The 21,336-nt window shown below is 38.7% G+C and overlaps 4 protein-coding genes across 9 annotated transcripts; 3 read left to right on the plus strand and 1 right to left on the minus strand.

Moving 5' to 3' along the window:
* Positions 1–342: 342 nt before the first annotated feature.
* LOC108872036 (thioredoxin-like protein CITRX, chloroplastic) lies at positions 343–2,591 on the minus strand. 2 transcript variants are annotated; one of them, XR_004458467.1, is made up of 5 exons: positions 2,272–2,591; positions 2,036–2,158; positions 1,334–1,414; positions 956–1,239; positions 343–400 (listed from the first exon to the last, which is right to left on the minus strand). XR_004458467.1 is itself a non-coding variant. In XM_009148942.3 (4 exons), exons 1-4 carry the CDS (start codon positions 2,500–2,502, stop codon positions 1,123–1,125), a joined length of 552 nt encoding a protein of 183 aa, XP_009147190.2. In that variant the 5' UTR covers positions 2,503–2,591; the 3' UTR covers positions 954–1,122. The 2 variants fall into 2 exon arrangements, 1 of the variants encoding a protein (XP_009147190.2); XM_009148942.3 differs by lacking the exon at positions 343–400 and having other exon boundaries at positions 954–1,239.
* A 66-nt stretch (positions 2,592–2,657) lies between these two features.
* LOC103870725 (60S ribosomal protein L29-1) lies at positions 2,658–3,317 on the plus strand. The gene is made up of 3 exons (XM_009148889.3): positions 2,658–2,820; positions 2,905–3,008; positions 3,094–3,317. The coding sequence occupies exons 2-3, from the start codon at positions 2,907–2,909 to the stop codon at positions 3,175–3,177; spliced, it is 186 nt and encodes a 61-aa protein (XP_009147137.1). The 5' UTR covers positions 2,658–2,820; positions 2,905–2,906; the 3' UTR covers positions 3,178–3,317.
* Positions 3,318–4,229: 912 nt separating this feature from the next.
* Positions 4,230–10,764, plus strand: LOC103870724 (serine/threonine-protein phosphatase 4 regulatory subunit 3). 5 transcript variants are annotated; one of them, XM_009148886.3, is made up of 24 exons: positions 4,253–4,555; positions 4,799–4,879; positions 4,984–5,083; positions 5,165–5,249; positions 5,349–5,398; positions 5,465–5,544; positions 5,651–5,710; positions 6,042–6,141; positions 6,236–6,313; positions 6,602–6,669; positions 6,932–7,000; positions 7,083–7,160; positions 7,246–7,341; positions 7,579–7,649; positions 7,762–7,839; positions 7,963–8,056; positions 8,176–8,277; positions 8,589–8,785; positions 8,881–8,995; positions 9,310–9,441; positions 9,518–9,625; positions 9,711–9,820; positions 9,897–10,025; positions 10,118–10,764. In XM_009148886.3, exons 1-24 carry the CDS (start codon positions 4,508–4,510, stop codon positions 10,581–10,583), a joined length of 2,595 nt encoding a protein of 864 aa, XP_009147134.1. In that variant the 5' UTR covers positions 4,253–4,507; the 3' UTR covers positions 10,584–10,764. The 5 variants fall into 5 exon arrangements, 2 of the variants coding, with proteins under 2 accessions (XP_009147134.1, XP_009147135.1); XM_009148887.3 differs by having other exon boundaries at positions 4,254–4,555; positions 8,592–8,785; XR_004458466.1 differs by lacking the exons at positions 8,881–8,995; positions 9,310–9,441; positions 9,518–9,625; ... (1 more) ...; positions 9,897–10,025; positions 10,118–10,764 and having other exon boundaries at positions 4,230–4,555; positions 7,762–7,915; positions 8,031–8,056; positions 8,592–8,701.
* Positions 10,765–17,149: 6,385 nt separating this feature from the next.
* LOC117134417 lies at positions 17,150–17,838 on the plus strand. The gene is made up of 2 exons (XM_033292742.1): positions 17,150–17,312; positions 17,432–17,838. The coding sequence occupies exons 1-2, from the start codon at positions 17,150–17,152 to the stop codon at positions 17,836–17,838; spliced, it is 570 nt and encodes a 189-aa protein (XP_033148633.1).
* Positions 17,839–21,336: the final 3,498 nt, after the last annotated feature.

Here is a 21,336-nt window from a genome sequence, read left to right on the forward strand (position 1 = left end):
GCGAAAATAGCTGGTTAGCACGTGCGAGTAATGGGTTTGCTATGGCCCCACCAAGCCCGGTTCAATATAATCTGGTACACAGATTGACTAGTTGGTATGTTTGTTCTTTGTTGCATTGATATGGTGAATTTCAGATGACTATATGTTGGATTAATTCTGTTTTTAATCATCAAGACTGTACCAACTTTCATATATCGGGAATGAATTGGTGAGAGAGTAACCGTGATCAAATCAATATACCAAACCGGTCGATTGCATCTTCTGAACTAAGAAGGCTCATTAAGATTAAAAGGCCTTTTATAGCTTTTTATTCCCTTTAATGCCTTTCCTTACCCTCTGGGCTCTGACAAAACTTGTTGATAAAAATAAAAAGTTCAAAGTTAAGAAGGCTGCACCAAAACTAGTCCTGGGCATATTATCCGAAACCCGAAAACCGAACCGGAACCGAACCGAAAAAACCGGGACCGAAACCGGACCAAAAATTACAGAAATCCGAACGGTTCCTATATTTCTAAATCCGAAAAACCGAAACCGAACCGGGACCGAACCGAGAACCGAACGGATACCCGAATATTTTGAATATTTTGAATATTTTAAATTTTAATATATAAAAATATAATTTATAAATAAAAAATATCTTAAAAAATCCGAACTACCCGAATAACCCGAATATATTTTCGGTTTTTTCCGGGTTTAGCTCATGTTTTCGGGATTTTTGGGTTTTAAACCCGAACCAAACCCGAATTATTTGTAATACGGTTCTATTTCGGGTTTTATAAAAATATAGAAACCCGACCCGAACCCGACATTATCCGAACCGAACCGATCCGAAAAATATTCGGTTCCTAAACGGTTCCTAAACGGTTCCTAAACATCCCAATCCGAATAACCCGAAAACCAAAAAAACCGAACCGACCCGAACCGAAAACCCGAATGCCCAGCACTAGGTCCAAAACCAACACTCCATAGTGCGCATACATATAAGATTTTCTTACTTAGTTATATTCATCTCGTTTTACAATTTCATTCTTCATCCATGAAACCAAGATGACATTCTTCAATCCTACATTCCGCGATTCTATTCAATCCTAAAGCAAGAAAGTGTTTCCTCAGTACAAGACTTCACATGTCGTTGTCAATGATGTCACGCATCATCTGTATTGGAATCAGCCCTTCTGTCCTGATTGCATCTTTGCTTGGGTCAGGGCTGATGAAGAACAATGTAGGTAATCCCCGAACCTGCATTCATATGAACATTTGGTTATTATAAATAATTACAATGACACGCCGAGAGCAGACGATGAAAAAAAGAGAAGCTGAGAGTTACAGTTACCTGCATGTCGCGAGCAAACTCGTACTCATCATCTGTATCAACTTTCACAATCATTGCATTGCTCTCATACTCTACTGCAAGCTGTTTCACAAAGACCAAAATTATCCAACACATGTATAACGAGATTTTAGTTCAAAAAGACATAAAGAAAGTATAACGAGATTTGCAGAGTAAAAGTAATACACAGACACACTCAAGAAGAATATGCTGAGTTTCTCCAATCCCATATTTGAAAATGGAAACATGTCAGCTTCACCATAAGAAATAAAGTAAAAACACTAATAATATTGAAAACTGGCTTTTATATTCAACTAACCAAAGAAATACACAGAAGACACTTAATTCACGAGAAGAGTCACTAAACTCTTAAGCAATGCCAAAACCAAAACCATAGATAAATAGAGAATGCCCGAGAAACACTGCATTCTCATAGTTCCCCCTATAAAGATTAAGCTGGCAAGGCTACAAATAAAATTAGTTGCTAAAGCCCTAAGCTAGTAACACTATACTTAACAAGAAAAACCTTATAACATATTCAAAAATTCAAGTAAACATAACGAACAACTGGGTTCCAAGAGCCAATGTTTGTAAATGCACAACCCTACTAGAGACTAGAACTAGAACATGAGCTGATGAAATGGAGAAAAGGTGAGGGATAAATAAGAAACAATGGGGGGGGGGGGGGGGGGGGGGGGGGGGTACCATTTCGAGTTCCTGGGCCATCAAGATACAAGGTCCACACCAAGTAGCATAAAAATCAACAATCAACGGCACCTTCCTCTCTCCTTTCACCAGTTCTTGAAGTTCTTGAGCTGACAGTTTCCTCTTTCAAAAACAATAAACAAAACAAAAAAACATGCCACGAGTTGTCACTTGTCAGTGAGGCCACTCAACCATGTAAGATTCAAACTGAACAAATAGGAGACAAGAGCAAGTACCACAAGATAATCTTCTCTAACAAACTTGCCGCGAGGTGGAGGGCAGATAATCTTCCTTGGATGCGTCAGCGGCGAGAGGGGAAAGCTCCCGGCGGTGGAGGACGAGAACGGCGAGGCTACCGGTCCAATTTCCCTCCGGAGAAAGAGAGACGACGGTGCGTGGAGTGTGGACAGAATCGGCGAGAAGGGGACGGTGAGGCGAGGAAGAGTTCTGGATTGAACAAGAGCCATTTTTGAAAGGTTTTTCTTATTAACTCTCGATGGGTTTTAGATGATAAGGCAAAGTGTTTTTTAATTCCGACAACAATACTGTACTTTTCCGGACAATAAATTCGTAATGTCTGGTGTTCATTATATGGGCTTTAAATGAATCCAAATGGGCCGAGTATTTGTTTTTAGGCCCATACGATCTATTAGGGCACTTTAGTCATTTAAAACATTACTATAAATTCAACAATGGATTAGGGTTTTTTGTTTCAGTGGCCGTATTAGTATCGTGGAAAGCAAAGCTTAGCCGATCAGATCTCTCCTGTTATCTTCCTTACACAGGTTAGCTTCTTCTGCCCCCTCAATATCTTTGTCTTGTTTCTTTCGTGGTTTGATTAAATGTCGTATATTATGTGGTGTTGATAGAAATGGCCAAGTCGAAGAATCATACCGCGCATAACCAGTCGGCTAAGGCCCACAAGAACGGAATCAAGAAGCCCAGGAGGCACCGTCACACTCCCACCAGAGGGGTAAAGTCTTTATTGAATTTTAATCCTAGCTCTTCATATTGATTCCAGTTTCTTATTTTTGTTTGCTTTTGTAAAAATGTTACAGATGGACCCAAAGTTCTTGAGGAACCAGAGGTACGCGAGAAAGCACAACATCAAGAGCGGCGAGAATGCGACCACTGAAGACTAAGCTTTTGTATTCTCCCACCTCTTTTAGTAGACAAAGAGAACCAGTTTACTTTTTATCTTTTCGTTTGATTATGTTTCCGCAAATGGTTTGTGCACTCTTTCAATCCAGGCCTTTAATTTAATATCAGAGATTTTATAATTCGTCTTCTCTTACAAGTTCCATTTCTTGATTTGATTTAGCTCGTTCAACTGCTATGTTGTCTGGGATAGTTCGATCTGGTGGTTTTTATTCATAAATGCGTTCTTTTCATAGTGTCTGTGTTTATGATAGTTCTTAAGTGTGAACTTCGAAACTCTAAGAGGATCACAATCTACATGTATCTCTTACCAATTTCTATTTTGGTTTTGTCTAACTTAAGCTGGTATGATTAGTGGGCCATAGTTGAACAATTTTGTTGTCCGTCTTGTGAATGTATCCGTGCGTGTTACAATATTAACAAATGGTCTCAAATTTTTATTTTGCTTAATCAGGGAAAAGAGTTATATAATAATTTGAGCAACTATCTGTGCTAATGAAAACTACAAAACATGGCGAGTATAAATTAGTAAAGCGGTTAGGGTTCTTTCGTTCTAATTAATATAATCAGTTGCTGTCTTCGTTCTTACATGGAAGATATATCGAAGTTGAAAGTGAAGTTCTCTCCCTCGAAATTAAACTTTATGAAAACGGAGCCCAGGCCCAATGGGCTTTTAAATAATTCGTAATAGAGTAGCTACCCCTTCTCTGTGCACAACGTACACGAAGCTCGGGTCGCGGTTTCGATATCGCTTTGGATCCATCCATGATCCATCTACCAACAACCTAAAGCCACGTGGGAATTTAGTTGGACCATATAGCCCCATTCAGACAATCACTAATCTCACAGACGTGAACCGCCTAAACCCCACCTGGCGTCTTTTAATTGGAAGTAAACGCGTTTTATACAGACTCGCGGGAAGAGCGCGCGCGCGTGCGGGTGGGTGTATGATATAGCTTTTCAGTGGATATCGATGGTATCTAAGGGTATAAATGGAATATCGTCCATAACGTATCAGAATTATAATATTTTTCCACTGCCTCCTAATAATAATTATTATTTTTCTTTCCTTTTTTTCCTTTCTTCTCTCCTCTGTCGCGTTTTCGAAGGTCGGAGAAAGCTTTCGCAGAAGAAAAATAAAAAAAAAAGCTAGAGAGAGAAAGATAGAGAGAGAGAGAGTATGGTGGTTAGGGTTTCCCGTTCGATTTCGTTGCCTTCGGAGAGCTGAATCTCCCGCCTCTGTATCCGTTGCTTCCAAAACCCTAACTTTGCTTGTTCGGGCTCGATTTGGTGTTGGAGGTGGAGAACTCAGTGATGGGCGCCGCCCCGGAGAAGTCTCAATCTAATTCCAATTCGTTGCAGGTGTGTCTATCTCTCTCAGCTCTCTCGCTTTGGTCACTTGATTCGAGCTGTGTGTGTGGGTTTCTTCGATTAGTACAACTTAAAGTTAATTTTGTTTCCTTACTTTTATGTGTTATTAATTTGATAAATTCATGGTTACCTAGCGAATCACTGTGCAATTGATAGTGAGAAAACTCTAGAAACTTGTTGAATTGAGAGAAAGTATATGTTTTTATTGTGTGTATCAATTGTTGTTTTGTTCAGAGAGTGAAGGTGTATCATTTGAATGAAGATGGTAAATGGGATGATAGAGGAACTGGGCATGTAAGCATCGACTATGGGGAGGTGCTGTTGTTGTGATTCTAATTAACTTCCTTGATTTTCCCTCCTGCTGTCTTTATTCTGCAAAAATAAACTTTGTATCTAAATTGAAATGATGGATGCTGCAGCGTTCTGAAGAACTCAGTCTATGTGTAGTCGATGAGGAAGATAACGAAACGTTACTTGTGCATCCTATCAACACTGAGGATATTTACAGGAAGCAAGAAGGTAGGCCTTTATTAGCTATGTTGTCTCTTTGGTTTCTGTTTGTTTTTGGTGTGGATAAGGTGGTGTTTTGTCAATGTACAGACACAATAATTTCGTGGAGAGACCCTGAGCGCTCAACAGAATTGGCTTTGAGCTTTCAAGAGACTGCCGGGTGCTCTTATGTATGGTTAGTGAAGTAATTTCTCCCATTATCCATGTCTATTCCTCCCTCATTTCTACATCTCCCAATACTCTTGACTGGAATTATTGTTTTTGTAATATTCAGGGATCAAATCTGCAGTATGCAACGAAATTTGCATTTCGGCTCTTTGAACAGTAAGAATTTCCGTCTAGAGTACTTTATATTAACTTCTGATTATGTAATCATCTGTGATTGAGCAGGTGAAACATTTCACAGCCTGAATAGTGAGTTGAAGGAGCTTCCTGCTGTAGAGCTTACTACACTTCCTCTAATACTGAAGGTTTTAAGATTCTAGGACCCTATGCTTTATTCATTTCTCATATGTGGTGATTTATCGGTTTTCCGTTTTCCAAATATTTTGTTTTCTCTTTCCATCTTCCCTGCAGATTGTTACAGAGAGTGGCATGACAGATCAGATGCGTCTTACTGAAATTATATTGAAGGATGTAAGTTATCAAGTATTCTTGTCCTTGCCACTTGCCATTATCCCAGTTCAATTTAGTGTGATATCTGAGCTTGCACTCTCTCTGGGAAATCTTATTCCACGCTTAAACTTTCCTCTAATTCTGTCAATGGTGTTTTGTTTTCTGACAAGCCCTAGCAATAACATGTCCTTTGATACAGTTTGAGCCCTATGTTGTTTTATTTTCATCTTTAGACTACTCAAAGTTTGTGAGTTGAGTTTCAACTCGTAAATTTGTAATAGTGGCAATAGTATATCATGTCTTGAGGTGTACATTCTGGAACCTCATAACACTAAATTTTCACTTGGTGCAGCATGATTTCTTCCGGAATTTGATGGGTGTGTTTAAAATATGTGAGGAATTGGAAAATGTTGATGGTCTTCACATGATATTCAATATCGTCAAGGGAATCAGTTAGTATACTCATACATATCATTATCAATTTTCCATCCACATTTCAGAAAATTTCCCTTGATGTCCAGCATTTCTTATATCTTTTGTATGCAGTTCTGCTCAACAGTTCTCAGATCCTTGAGAAAATATTTGGAGATGAGCTGATCATGGAAATTATCGGATGCCTTGAGTGTAAGTTTGAACCTAAATAATCCCTTAGTGCTTTGGAGGTGTATATATGCACTGGCCTTGTAGGAACTTACACTGTTGATGAATCTTCTTGCGGTATCAGGTCTTAATTATATATGGACATCAATAGCTTATGTTTCTTGATTATTAGGTGGATTATGAAATAGAATTGTTCACGAGGGTTTCCGTATGCGACTATAGATATTATAGCCAATCTGTTGCTTTCTTTGTTTCTTGACCGTTGCCTCATATTTAGCAATATTTGACGCTGCATGTTGATTCTCCTGATAGATGATCCTGGTGTTCCTCACTCGCAGCATCACCGGAATTTTCTGAAGGAACATGTCGTTTTTAAGGAGGTAACGCAATGTTCCCCGTTTTATTGATTGCATGTAGTTCAGGACTAGTTAACGTAGGCTGGATTCAGAAGGAATCGTAGGTACACTTTCCGTTTACAAGAACATAATATGCCTACTTGAAATATTAGAGGACGTTTCTTTTTTTTTTTGTAAGAACTCACTATGGATACTTTGGGATTTACTTTCCTTGACTTTTAGAGCAATTAATCATGGATGTTTGAATTTTGTTTGGATTCTTTAGCATAGCTCTTTATTTTTACAGGCAATACCAATTAAAGATCCCTTAGTCCTGTCAAAGATACACCAAACCTACAGAATCGGTTACTTGAAGGTTGGATCCCATAGTTTGTTATTTTTCGAACTCTTATGCCTTCTATGGTATTAGGCTTCTCAGTTACTGTCACGTTTTACAGGATGTTGTTTTGGCTAGAGTTGTAGATGATGCTATTGTTGCAAACTTGAATTCAGTAATCCATGCGAACAATGCCATTGTAAGTTGTCCATGGAAATAGTATCACATATATGACTTGAAAGAATGCATCCATATTTTTGTTAACTGAAGTGCATCTTCTCCAGGTTGTTTCATTGCTGAAGGATGATAGCACTTTTATTCAAGAATTATTTGCAAGGTTGAAGTCACCGTCTACATCTATGGAATCCAAGAAAATTTTGGTATTTCCTGCTTTCAAGAGGCGTTTGTGTATTTCATTTTAAGCCGCAGTTGTTTTGTATTCGTGAATGTTTACAAAACTTATTTCAGTTAACATTTAATTGGGATCCTCTTCTCTAGCCCCAGTGGTGAGATGATCTACGTGAGACCATAGATGGATACAATAGATTGACGTTAGAATAATATTGTTTTTCAGTTGGATTAGTCAGACTGATGTGCTTTCATTCTCTATAAAATAGGTATATTTCCTGCACGAATTTTGTAGTTTAAGCAAGAGCCTCCAAGTGGTGCAGCAGCTACGGCTTTTTAGGTATGTCCTCAGCATAAACTAAATGCCCTTCCTTTGCTAAGTGCTTCTTTGAGAATCGTCTTTAGTGCTCTGTTTCTCAGTTTCTGTGTTTGTCTTGTCAATGATATTTCAGGGACCTTATTAATGAAGGGATTTTTCATGTCATAGAGGAAGTCTTGCAGATTCCCGACAAAAAACTCGTATTAACTGGGTATACAGTTAATTAAACGTGATAGCTCATTGTGGTTACTCTGTTTCCACTTTCTAGTGCCTGTAAGAAATTTCAGGTAATTTTCAAACTGTATACTCAAGATAACTATTGTTGTGGAGGCAGGGCAGATATCCTGATGCTTTTCTTGGCTCATGACCCCAACCTTTTACGTTCTTATGTTGTTCGTACAGAAGGAACCCCCCTGCTCGGCCTCCTGGTAATTTTCTGTATGCCTTTTGATTGTTTATTCAGTTGTAAGGTCTTTTTTTTTGGCTTTCTTTTCTGTTTTGCTTAGACTTGAGTTATAATTGTCTCTCTTGTTTGTGTAAGTAACAGTTGAAGGGAATGACGGAAGACTTTGGTGAAAAGATGCATTGCCAATTTCTAGAAATTATCCGAACATTACTGGATGCAAATGCATTGTCTGGTGGAGTTCAGGTGCATCCTTGTTTCCTTTCAACACCTCAATTTCTGATAATTAATAGTGGCGCTATTCTCCCCCTTTTTTGCGTACTTCTTTTGAATCAGTTTATAGTCAAGCTTGCTAAGAAAAAAGTTCCGAGTCCTTCAATATCTTGCCTGTGAATCAGCAGAAGACACTTAAAATTTTGTTTTCACCATTTATGTTGTATTCAATGTTCTTCAAGCTATCTGCTGGAATTATTAAAGCCCTGAATTTTTTGTTTAACCTTAGCCATGTTTCTCTTCTAATCTGATTTCTGTTATTTATTTAATTTATTCCATCTTAGCAGAGAGCGAATATCATGGATATTTTCTATGAGAAGCATCTACCTGAGTTAGTGGATGTTATTACTTCCTCATGTCCTGACAAGTCAGCCAACACATCTGAAGGCGCAGCCGGAAGGATCATCACAAAGCCTGAAGTCCTACTGAACATATGTGAACTGCTGTGCTTTTGCATCATGCAAGATTTATCTAGAACGAGGTATTCATATTTGATGCTTATCCACTTCTTCTGTTTTGTTCTCATACTGGAATCCATTGGATACTATTTGTTGGGCAATTTCTTCTTGTGTACAGATGCAGTTTTCTCCAAAACAACGTGACTGAAAAGGTCTTGCATCTCACACGGAGAAAAGAAAAATACCTAGTGGTTGCCGCTATTCGATTTGTCCGTACTCTCCTATATGTGCATGTAAGTAGATTTGTTTGAACCTGAGACGATATATATTGGTCATCTGATATAGTTCCGGAATAATCCCTTTTACTAAATAATTGAGCCATTTAGTGTAGGTAATCACGTTTTTTTTTTGCTAAATAATTGAATTATCTTATCTCACTTTCCCGAATTCTTGCAAGCAGTAGGTATCATAGTCCTTCCGTAACGAATTAAATTGCTTGTGACAGCTGACTTTTTGTTTCTTCGTCTGATGCTACCTTTGATTTTCCATCGTGACTACAAAAAAGCTCATTAGATACCGTAATTGCTGAAATACATTTCTATTTCAGGATGATTATGTCCAGAGTTACGTTGTTAAGAACAACGTTCTGAAACCGATTATGGATGTCTTCGTTGCCAATGGGAACCGGTACAATCTACTGAACTCTGCCGTCTTGGATCTGCTTGAGCACATACGCAAGGTTCTTCTTTCCCCCTTTTGTGTATCTAGTTACCGAAGTAATCGTATTTAGCTATCAATTTTTTATTCATGTGTAGGGAAATGCGACTCTGTTACTCAAATACATAGTTGATACGTTCTGGGATCAGTTGGCCCCGTTTCAGTGCTTGGCCTCCATCCAGGCTTTCAAGCTCAAGTATGAACAGGTATTGCTTCTGGTACTTGTTTTTTTTTTTTTTTTTTACTTTAGAGAAATTTGTATGTATAGTTGTTAAAACAAATTGTCTTCAGTGCTTAGAAACTGCCAGACCGAAAAGCACAGCTGATGCGGTTGATCCGAGAAGAAGAGTTGAGGAGCGTGCTTTGGATAAAGAGGAGGAAGATTATTTCAACGAAGAGAGGTTTATCTCTTGGTGTTAAAACAATGATTTCTTTTTTTCTGATTAAACGTTTTCTGACACAGTTTTGTACTGACAGCGATGAAGAAGATTCTGCATCTGCTTCGAATACACAAAAGGAAAAACCTGCTTCTAATACAGAGAAAGATCAAGCAGAGCCTCATCTTTCAAATGGAGTGGATGCAAGCCCTTCTTCTTCTTCTTCCAGGTATATTAGTTCCACAATGTAAATTCATGAAATGCATAAGCAGTACCTTTGTCTAATGGGGTTTGCTTGCTACTTCTATCAACTATATATAGCACGAGGTCTGGAGGCTTAGTTGACTATGAGGACGATGAAGATGATGAAGACTATAAGCCTCCTCCTCTGAGGCAGTCAGAGGAGGACGAAGACGAGCTCCTTAGCTTGAAACGCAAATCCCCTTTGGTGGAAAGAGAACAAGAGCCATCCAAAAAAACACGGCTGGGTAAAAGAGAAAATGTGTTTACTGTGCTGTGCTCGACGCTGAGCCATGCAGTGCGAACGGGCAAGAAAAGTCAAGGCACGTCTGAATCTGCAGCCAAGGAACCTGAGGAATCTAGAAGTAGTGAAGAGAATACTAGAAGCAGTTCAGATGATGAAGGCCGTAAGGAGGATGATGGAGTTGCCTGTTGTGAACACGGAACATCATCAGACAATGGAAAGCTGAATGCGGAAGAATCCGTGGTAGTAGCTCAAAAATCATCACCTGAGATGGCTGTAAATGGCCGTGCAGCCACACTATAAATTTTTGAATTTTAGTATATTTTTATTTGAAATGGAAATGTAATAGGCCTACAAAATGTAAGCTCAACAAGCAAACATTCTTTTTTGTATTTTATGGCTTTTATTCTGTGGGCTTATATTTGAAATGGAATCTAGTATTTAGATAATTAGGCTTATAAATTGAGGCCTAAGACAATGATTATTTCTAGTTTCTTAACTCTGGAGTTTTTAACTTCAGCTTAGAGACAGTTTTTAGTTTTTTTTTAGATTTTAACTAAAAAAAAATAAAAACTGTCTCTTATTTTAAGAGATATAAAAGTCGTTTTTAGCCGAAAAGTGTAAAAAAAACAAAAAAATATCAAATCATAAATTATGAGCTAAGAACTCCGGTTAAGAGACCATGATTAATCATGTCCTAAGAAGCTAAACAAGGAGATTAAATATTATCAATGCATGACTATCCCACAGAATGATCTCTACCAGATCAGATAAATACATGAATAAAACCTTGACTTGTCAAGAGCTTCCTCTTTTTGGATTTTCAGATGATTTTTTTAAAATGTTATTTCCTTTTTGGTGGGAAAATAAAAAGGAAAGTTTCCTTTTCTGAAAAGGGAGGATGCGTTGGCGCGTATAACTTGATTCTAATCGCTTATAAGCATTTTGGCTTCTGTTAGTGTTGTTGGGGGGATATGTGATAGGCTTGATAGAGTTTACGTGAGGAAGAAGGCAGAGAAGGAAGCCGTTGGAGTATGAGGTGGCAGGAGTAATTCAAATAAAAGAAGGAGATACTTGTTTTGAATTAGAGTCTTTCTAGTTCTTTGTATTCGAAATTGTATAAAGTCAGCTTGTTGGCTTTGAAAGAAGGTAGCTTGTAGATTTGAGTCGAGTCTAACGACTTGAGGAGTGAATCGTCTGGGTGAGGCCAGCGGTTACTCAGATTCAAATCTATAAGCGAATCTCTGATCATTTGTAATCGGATTGAAGATATACATACGGGATTGAGTTTAGATTGCGTTTCTATTGAGTTCATATAGCTAAACTCTATCAATTGGTGCGGTGAGCTCGGCGATTCTCGCGATGACGATACTCGAAGTAGCAGACGATCGGATCGACACCGTCGATCGTACGGTGGCGGAGTTACAAGACAAGGTGGAGGTGATTCACGGTGGTTGGAGACGGTTAACGGAGTCGAATGAAGAGATGTCGCAGCGAATCGGTTCAGTCGAGAAAGAGCTTTCGTCGATGATTCGAATCTTGAACAGATTAGAATCGCACGTCGTCGGTGACAAAGGAAAGTCAGTGGCATCATCGGGCCCCACTAACGGTCAGGTACATTTCGATTCTCCGAGAAACGAACGTGATACAGAAGAGCTAGGTTATCGGAGAATACAACATTCGTTTGCTAGTAGAGAAAGTCTTTTGAAGAAGATTGATTTGCCTGTGTTTGATGGTTCAATGCCTTATGGTTGGATCTCGAGAGTTGAGAGATATTTCAGGGCGGCTCGTTATGACGAACATCAGAAATTGGAATTGGTAGCTTTGAGTCTTACTGGAGTTGTAGGGAACTGGTATACATGGGAGAATGAGGAAGAACCTTTCAGTAGTTGGCTACAGTTCAAGCAAAGGATGTTGGATCGTTTTGCGGAATCGAAAGATGATGAACCGAGGAACAGATTATCTGCGTTGAGGCAAACAGATTCAGTTCAGGCTTACGTCAAGGAGTTCGAAGAGTTGATAAATGTGGTCAAGGGGATAGACGAAGCCAATTTGATCAGTCGGTTCTACACGGGGTTGAAACCAGAGATGAAGGAAGTGATTAAGATGAAAGAGCCAAAAGGATTAAGGAATCACATTGCTGCAGTAGTAAAGATGGAATCAAGCATGTTTTGTCAGATGTTAGCTGATAAATCTAAGACTGAGAACCGTTACTCGCGTACTAACAGCTCAGCACCGAAGTCAAATCAGACGGGAGGTTATCACCAAGTGGATAAAACAAAACTTCTGGACGCAGGAAAGTCTGGGGCATCTGCGGGAGACAGACCTCGAGTACACCTTACTCCTCAGGAACTAGCAGAGTGCAAGCGTTTGAAACTTTGTTTTAAATGCAAAGCGAAGTGGTTCAAGGGTCATCTATGTGGTAGTCCAGAGCTTCAGGTCTTTACGGTGATAGATGGATTTGAAGTAGAAATTTTGGGGGAACAAGAAGAGGGAAAGAGTGAGACAAACGACGCGACAGAATCACAGATGATGCAACTCTCTCTGTACTCATTCTTAGGTATGAATTCACCTACAACAATGAAAGTAAGGGGGCGTATAGGCAGTACGTCAATGGTGATTCTGATTGATAGTGGAGCTACTCATAACTTCATTTCTCCAAATCTTGTGAAGAAAGCTCATCTTCAAACGACAACAAACCCACATCTACAAGTTCTGTTGGGTACAGGCATTATGGTTCATGGCTTAGGCATTTGTGACAACGTGCAAGTAAATATGCAAGGTTTGGATTTTATCTTGAATTGCATATCATTGGAGCTGAGTGGAGTCGATCTGGTGTTGGGAGTTCAATGGCTAAGAACGTTGGGCAAATGTGAAATTGATTGGGAATTACAAGAATGGAGTTTCGTGTGGGGTAAGGAGAGAGTCACACTACGGGGAGAAAGTGACCTCCACCTTCCCACCAATGCTTTTCAATCACTCTTGCCAGTAGAGGATGCTTCAAGGCAAGGTGTTGATCATTGGTTATACACTCACTACGCTAGTGCGGCCTCTTGTGAGACAACTTCCGTTGAAATTTCTTGTATGTTAGAAAAATTTGCGAAAGTGTTTTGTATGCCAGACGGTCTTCCTCCGCTTCGTGGCATCGAACATCAAATCTTACTAAAACCAGGCACTTCGCCGGTTAGTGTACGTCCTTATCGCTATCCACAAGCTCACCAAGAAGCGATGACTACACTGGTTCAAGACATGCTCAAGAAAGGGATCATTCGAGCCAGCCGCAGTCCTTATTCGAGTCCTGTGTTATTGGTGAAGAAGAAAGACAAATCTTGGCGCTTTTGTGTGGATTACAGGGCTTTAAATCAAGTGACTGTTGCGGATAAGTTTCCGATCCCCATGATTGACCAGCTTTTGAATCAACTTCACGGAGCAGTGGTATTTTCAAAGCTTGATCTAACTTCAGGTTACCATCAGATTAGAATGCAGCAAGAAGATGTGGAGAAAACTGCGTTCAGAACACATGATTGTCACTATGAATTTTTAGTGATGCCGTTCGGATTAACAAATGCGCCTGCAACGTTTCAGGCCCTGATGAACGAGATCTTTCGGCCTTATTTGAACAAATTCATTCTGGTATTTTTTGATGACATACTGGTTTATAGCAACAGCATCAGTGATCACGTGAGACACTTACAGATGGCACTACACATTTTGGCGCAGCATTCATTATATGCAAACAAAAAAAAATGTGTATTTGGCCAGCGCAGTGTCGAATATCTTGGTCATGTGATCTCTGAACAAGGTGTAGCGACAGATGCAGCCAAGACAGAAGCAATGCGACTGTGGCCTACCCCGAAGAACATCAAACAGCTACGAGGGTTCTTGGGACTCACAGGCTACTATCGCAATTTTATAAAAAACTATGGTGTCTTAGCGAGACCATTAACGGAGTTGCTCAAGAAGGATCAATTTGCGTGGTCAGGAGAAAAACAAGAAATTTTTGATAAACTTAAGACAACAATGATTGACGCACCAGTATTGGCTCTACCGGATTTTACTCAGAAGTTTGTGGTGGAAACAGATGCTTCAGGATTTGGCATAGGAGCTGTACTGATGCAGAATAAGAGACCAATAGCCTACTTCAGTCACGGTCTTACAGCAAGGGAACAGTTGAAACCAATTTACGAAAGAGAACTTATGGCAGTGGTATTGGCTATACGCAAGTGGAAACATTACTTGTTGGGAAGGCGGTTTGTTGTTCATACGGATCAGCGGAGCCTAAAATACTTGCTTGAACAACGAGAAGTTAGTATGGAATATCAGAAGTGGTTAGTCAAGTTGTTGGGTTATGAGTTTGACATTGTTTTTAAGCCGGGGGTTCAGAATGCGGCAGCAGATGGTCTGTCGAGGATTGACCATTCTGGTGAGTCACCATCGTCTACAACACTATTCGCTATGTCTACTCCTATGGCGTTACAGATTACAGAGCTGTACCAGGAGATTGAAGCTGATAAAACTATTCAAGAGACGATTCAACAAATTAAGCAAGGACTTTCGGTTAAAACTGGTTTAACTGTGTGTGAAGACAGACTTTGGTATAAAGGTAGATTGGTTATTCCGTCTTCTTCACGCTTCATTCCGTTGATTCTTGCAGAGTGTCACGATGGTTTAGCTGGTGGTCATTCAGGGGTTCTCAAAACGGTTAAACGGATTCAGCTGAGGTTTCATTGGGAAGGGTTGTTTCGCTCGGTGCAACAGTACGTGTCGGCTTGTCAGATCTGTCAAACTCACAAATATTCGACGCTATCACCGGCGGGTCTTCTGCAACCACTACCTATTCCTAACTTGGTTTGGGAAGACATTTCGATGGATTTCATAGAAGGCTTACCTATGTCTAATGGTAGCAATGTCATCTTCGTAATCGTGGACCGTTTGAGCAAATATGGCCATTTTTTGACACTGAAACACCCCTTTCAAGCTTCCGACGTGGCTAAGCGTTTTATTGGAGAGATAGTCAGGCTCCACGGTTTTCCAAAATCAATTGTTTCCGATCGTGATAAGGTGTTTCTTAGTCACTTCTGGAAAGAATTGTTTCGTTTGGCTGAGACAAAGCTCAAGTTTAGCACGTCCTTTCATCCTCAGACGGATGGCCAAACAGAGGTATTGAACCGCTGTTTAGAGACATACTTACGTTGTTTTGCTTCGAGTCATCCACGCACTTGGTCGAAATATTTGGGGTGGGCAGAGCTGTGGTACAACACTTCATATCATACATCGTTACAGATGACTCCGTTTCGTGTGGTTTATGGTCGAGATCCTCCGGCGTTGTTGCGTTATGAGCAAGGATCTACGGTAAATGCAGCATTGGAGACTCAGTTGATTGAGCGTGACGCCATGCTATTGGAGGTGAAGAAACACTTAGTCCACGCTCAACAATTGATGAAGAATAATGCGGATAAGCATCGTCGGGATGTGGAGTTTGAAGAAGGGACCATGGTTTATTTGAAGCTCCGTCCTTACCGACAGCAGTCAGTAGCAAGGCGAGTTTGTCAAAAGCTTTCTGCGAAGTACTTTGGCCCTTACCGTGTGGAGGAGCGGATTGGTAAGGCGGCTTATCGCCTGCAATTGCCGGCTTCTTCTAAGATTCATCCCGTTTTTCACGTGTCACAGTTAAAAGCAGTTGTTGGGAAACATCATATTGTGTTACCATTACCATTGGCTGTAGCGATGGAGCAGGACATTGTAGTGGAACCAGAGAAGATTCTTGAAAGTCGTTATACTCCGTTGGGTCACTTAGAAATATTGGTTCAATGGACTGGACTTCCCGCCACAGAGGCGACATGGGTGGGTGTGAAGGAGTTTCGAGCTCAGTTTCCTTCTTATCAGCTTGAGGGCAAGCTGAGTGTTAAAGGAGGGGGTATTGATAGGCTTGATAGAGTTTACGTGAGGAAGAAGGCAGAGAAGGAAGCCGTTGGAGTATGAGGTGGCAGGAGTAATTCAAATAAAAGAAGGAGATACTTGTTTTGAATTAGAGTCTTTCTAGTTCTTTGTATTCGAAATTGTATAAAGTCAGCTTGTTGGCTTTGAAAGAAGGTAGCTTGTAGATTTGAGTCGAGTCTAACGACTTGAGGAGTGAATCGTCTGGGTGAGGCCAGCGGTTACTCAGATTCAAATCTATAAGCGAATCTCTGATCATTTGTAATCGGATTGAAGATATACATACGGGATTGAGTTTAGATTGCGTTTCTATTGAGTTCATATAGCTAAACTCTATCAATATGATAGTACACATCCTTGCATCTGGAGCAAGAGCCAGCGAGCTCAAAGATCCAAAGGGGCAGGTTGTTCAGTTTGTACATGTTTAATTCCATCCATAGCTCAGAACCTCGGTCTTCAAAAAACTTATTAGTTTTCTAATCGGTTCGAGACCAGGTATTGTGGGTCCTTCAAGGTCCAGTCGACACCTTCTACTCACTGCAGGTGATGATGGTACGGTGCATCTGTGGACACCACCCAAAGGCGTGTTTCTTTTTTTACTTTTATCCATTGATTGGGGTTATATTGGACGCATTGCTTTCATATTCTTTTTAACACATATCTAAGTTATGTAAAATAACACTTCATATTCATTTTAAACTATTATATGTATATATATATATATATATGTGTGTAAAAATTTCTGGACTATAGACTCTCCTAATTCAGGCAGTTGGATCTGGAAACAGCTCTGTAAACTGCGCCCTTTAGCTCGTCGGTTTGTGTCCTGCCAACTAGGCTCAGGAATCACGGCCAGTTTATGGCATGACAACTGGACTGGACTTGGCCCCCTTTTTGAACTTACTGGACCAACTGGTCCGCGGGACTCGGGTATGGACTTTAACGCAACGGTTGCAGAGGGGATAACAAATGGAAACTGGTGGATCCATACATCAAGAAGCAGGAACCCGGTGCTGAGCCTACTTCACAATTGTCTACCTCCGGTGGAACCCATTCTAAACTCTGAAGCGGACGATCTTTATCTATGGAAAATAGGTGATGATGCTCCAACTACATCTTTCAGAACTTCACTCACTTGGGCATCAGCGTGCCATCCCAAAGCACGCCTTCAGGACCTGGCTGATCATTCTCAACAGGCTACCTACTCGTGACAGGCTTCGAGAATGGGGTCTTGATTGATGCCCCTTCTTCTTGCCTCCTTTGCTCTCAGTTTGACGAGACCCGTCAACATCTATTCTTCGATTGTGTTTACTCCAAAGAGGTATGGTCTTTCTTCTCCTCCAAAGCCCAGCTCACTCCTCCTTCATTTGAGGATTGTCTAAGATGGATCAAAGACCCTACTAGAAACAGAAATGTCAACCTCATCTTGAAGCTGGCCTTTCAAGCCTCTTGTTACGCTGTTTGGAAAGAGCTTAACACGCGCCTACACTCTGCTATTTCGAGATCTGCTCAGTCACTAATAGCTGACATTAGCTTAACCATCAGAAGTAAATTGGACTTACAGAGAAATCTTCCAACCACCATCTCCTTTTTGACTACTTGGTTTGAAGTGTTTCATTAACTGTTCTGTTGGCCTTTTGTTCTTTTGTTCTTTTATCCTGATCGTGTGTGATCAGTTGGTTTCGTGATCGTGTGTGATCGATAACTTGAGCTGTAAGCCTGCTTGGCAATTTTAACTATATACATAAAAAAATTATAAAAATTTTAGTATTATGATTGTGTGATATCCATATATATATATATAGCTAATGGTTATATTTAGTACCCAATTTATCTTTTTATTATAAAAAGAAATCTTTGAAAATAAGTTAATTACAAATAGCTTTTCACATTCATTTCAAAGATCTTATATGTAGAGATATAAATCTAAATTAGGAAAAATATATTTAATTGATATGTCTATTTTTGACTTCACCATTTTGGGAAGTTGCTTTATACCAAAGATTATCTTCCTTTAAAAAAAATATCCCCTATATATTAAAAGAGAAGTCACTTTAGTGATTTCTACTGACATGGTATTAATATAGAGCTTCTAGAAAAATTGTTATAATTCTATTGGTCGATTTTTTTGAATTTTATTTTTCATTTATTTTAAGCAATTGCTTATGTAGACAAACCCAAAACTATTGTCGATTTCGTTAAGCCCATATATAGCTAGGGAATAATAATTATCGATTTAGTTTAGGCTTGGGTATCCGTTCGGGTTCGGGTCGGGTATTTTGGATTTTTGGGTATTTCGGTATAGAGGTGTAGAACCCGTTCGGGTATTTCTGTACTTCGGGTCGGGTTCGGGTATTTTTAGTTCGGATTCGGTTATTTCGGATCAGGTTCGGATATTTAGATTTTGAAGAAAAAAAATTAAAATCTTCTTCCCAAGTTTCTTATATTTAAAAATATAACTTTCAGTTAACTAATTTTTTATTTTTAATAGATTGAATGGTTAATAGATTTGGACATAACATTTTAAAACTAAAAAGGCATTAATTTAGTTTTTTTAAAAAAAAAATTTGGATGTAACTTTTTGTTAATTTTGGAGTAGCAAATCATTTTTTTCTGTAATTGTATGTATATCATATGAACTTAAAGTGTGTAGTATCAATATAAATATTTTATATAAAATGAGAGATGTAAACTAGAAATATAAGGTTAATTATACATATGTTCGGTTATCTTCGGATATCCATTCGGGTTCGGGTATTATCCGTTCGGGTTCGGGTATCCAATCTCTCCTTATTCAATACCCGTTCGGGTATTTTGCTACTTCGATTCGGATTTCAGTTCAGGTTTTTCGGATCGGGTTCGGGTGCCACATTGGATATCGGATAAAGTGTCCACCCCTACTAATTAGGTTGTTTGTTTTTAATAACTTACCTTTCTAATATGAATTACTTGCGCAAGTTGAAATCATTAAATATACAAATAACTTATTGATAAAATTTGTTTTTAATAACTTACCTTTCTAATATGGATTACTTGCGCAAGTTAAAATCATTATATATGCAAATCACTTAATCACAATATGGATTACTTGCGCAAGTTGAAATCACTAAATTTTATCGATTTAGTTTATCATTGGGCAATATTTAGAATTAAGACAAATATTAAAAACTTTCCTTATTATTCAAACGGTAAACTTGCGCATGTTGATATCATATTTATTACATTGCTTACAAAATATTTTAATGTTTCTAATTAGATTGTTTGTTTTTAATAACTTACCTTTTTAATATGGATTATTTGCGCAAGTTAAAATCATATCATATACAAATCATTTTTTGACAATACACATTTAATATCTTTCTTTAAACGATTTCATTATTTATTGTGCAAAATATTGTGCATCATTAATATGAGAAATAAATCGACTGTATATATATAAGAGACACCCAAAGTCTTAAAATACAAACATTCTCTTTTCATTCTTTAAAGTATTATTCACAAATCTCTCATCTCATACTTTAAGGTATTACGACGATCCTGCTTGGGTGCTAAGAAAAATGTGTTTAGACGCAAAGGCTCCTCATCTTTAGAACCTTGAACTCAACTTTTTATGTCTTGTCTCCAAAAAGCATGTCTGGTCTATTTTTTTCATGTGTTGAATACTGGTAACGACAATATGGTCTTCCTTTTTTTATATGTAGACCAGGTCGTGAGAGTGATAGTGATCCAGAAGACCTTGAACATGCTGAGAAGCTTCGCCAAGTTAAAGCAGTTCTTGAAGAGGTTCTTTAGTACTTTCTCTTCTTTTTTTGTTGAATATACTCCGGGGAAAGTATTACATAGTATCATTTAGTAATACTATCTTATATCATTTTTTTGTTGAATATACTATTTTATAAGTAAGCGAGCATTATACATTTTTTATTTAATTCATGAGGTCATTTTCTCACAGCAGAGAACCTTTAGGAATGGCGCAGGGAGAAAATTTCTCAGGGATATACAGGAAGGTTCAACTGAAGCCGCTGAAGTGGGATGGTGAAAGCGAAGAAGAAAGACCTGTAGAGGCCCTTATGATTTTTAAATACGGCGGTGTTCTCACGCTGGTAGAAAACAGGTGTTTACATACTCTACCATTTAATTTGTCATTGTTATATATATATATATATATATATATATATATATATATTTTCCAAATATGGAAGAATTGTTTAACTTATTGATGCTTGCTTCATCTGCATGCATGCAGAAGAGCATGCATGCAGAAGAGCTTGGTAGATATAATTTTTTGTAGGTTTCTAATTGAATTTGCTTTCTTTATCGAGAAATGTACTTCATAATTTAATTTATGGATAATATTTTAATTTTTATTATATTTTCTTTTAATATGTCTACATAAATGTTTGTTTATTATTTATGGAAAAATAATATTATTCACCTAAAATAAAAAATTACGACATACATACAATACAATTCTAATTAATGATAATATAAAATCTGTTACTTCTAAAACTATACACTCTTTATTCCATTTTTTGAATGAAAGTATCTTCGTAAACACACAAAATATTTTGTGACGTTGCAATAATACATACACACAATATCTGCTTCTTCGTACTGACGTTACTGTGTTCCCTCTCGTGAGGTGCGGGCCGAGAGGGAACACAAGGTGCGGACCGGTCATATTCTTATGCCCGCACAGGGTGCGGACCGGTCACCTAATATATATTAACTTTGTTTAAGGTTTGCAACCATTATGCATTTGCCGCTCTAGTGCACAAGAGACTAAAACGAGAGAAAAAAAGAGGAGATTATCATTTCCAATCATGGACGTTTCGCAGGAGATAACAGAAACCGGTGGCCACAACGAGATTTTTCCGGTTGACGAAGAAGAAGAAGAAGACCTATGCCGAATCTGTCGATCACCAGAGGAGCCAGGAAACCCATTAAGGTATCCCTGCTTGTGTCGAGGGTCCATCAAGTACGTCCACCAAGATTGTCTTCGTACCTGGCTGAATCTTCGAGGATACAAGAAATGCGAGGTTATTCCAGTGTTTTTTTACCTTTTTTCATATTAGACACAAAGTATCCCGCATAGGCCATAGGTTGAAAGCCCATCTAG

The sequence above is a fragment of the Brassica rapa genome, chromosome A05, assembly GCF_000309985.2.
Source record: "Brassica rapa cultivar Chiifu-401-42 chromosome A05, CAAS_Brap_v3.01, whole genome shotgun sequence".
In the NCBI taxonomy this organism is placed as follows: domain Eukaryota; kingdom Viridiplantae; phylum Streptophyta; class Magnoliopsida; order Brassicales; family Brassicaceae; genus Brassica; species Brassica rapa.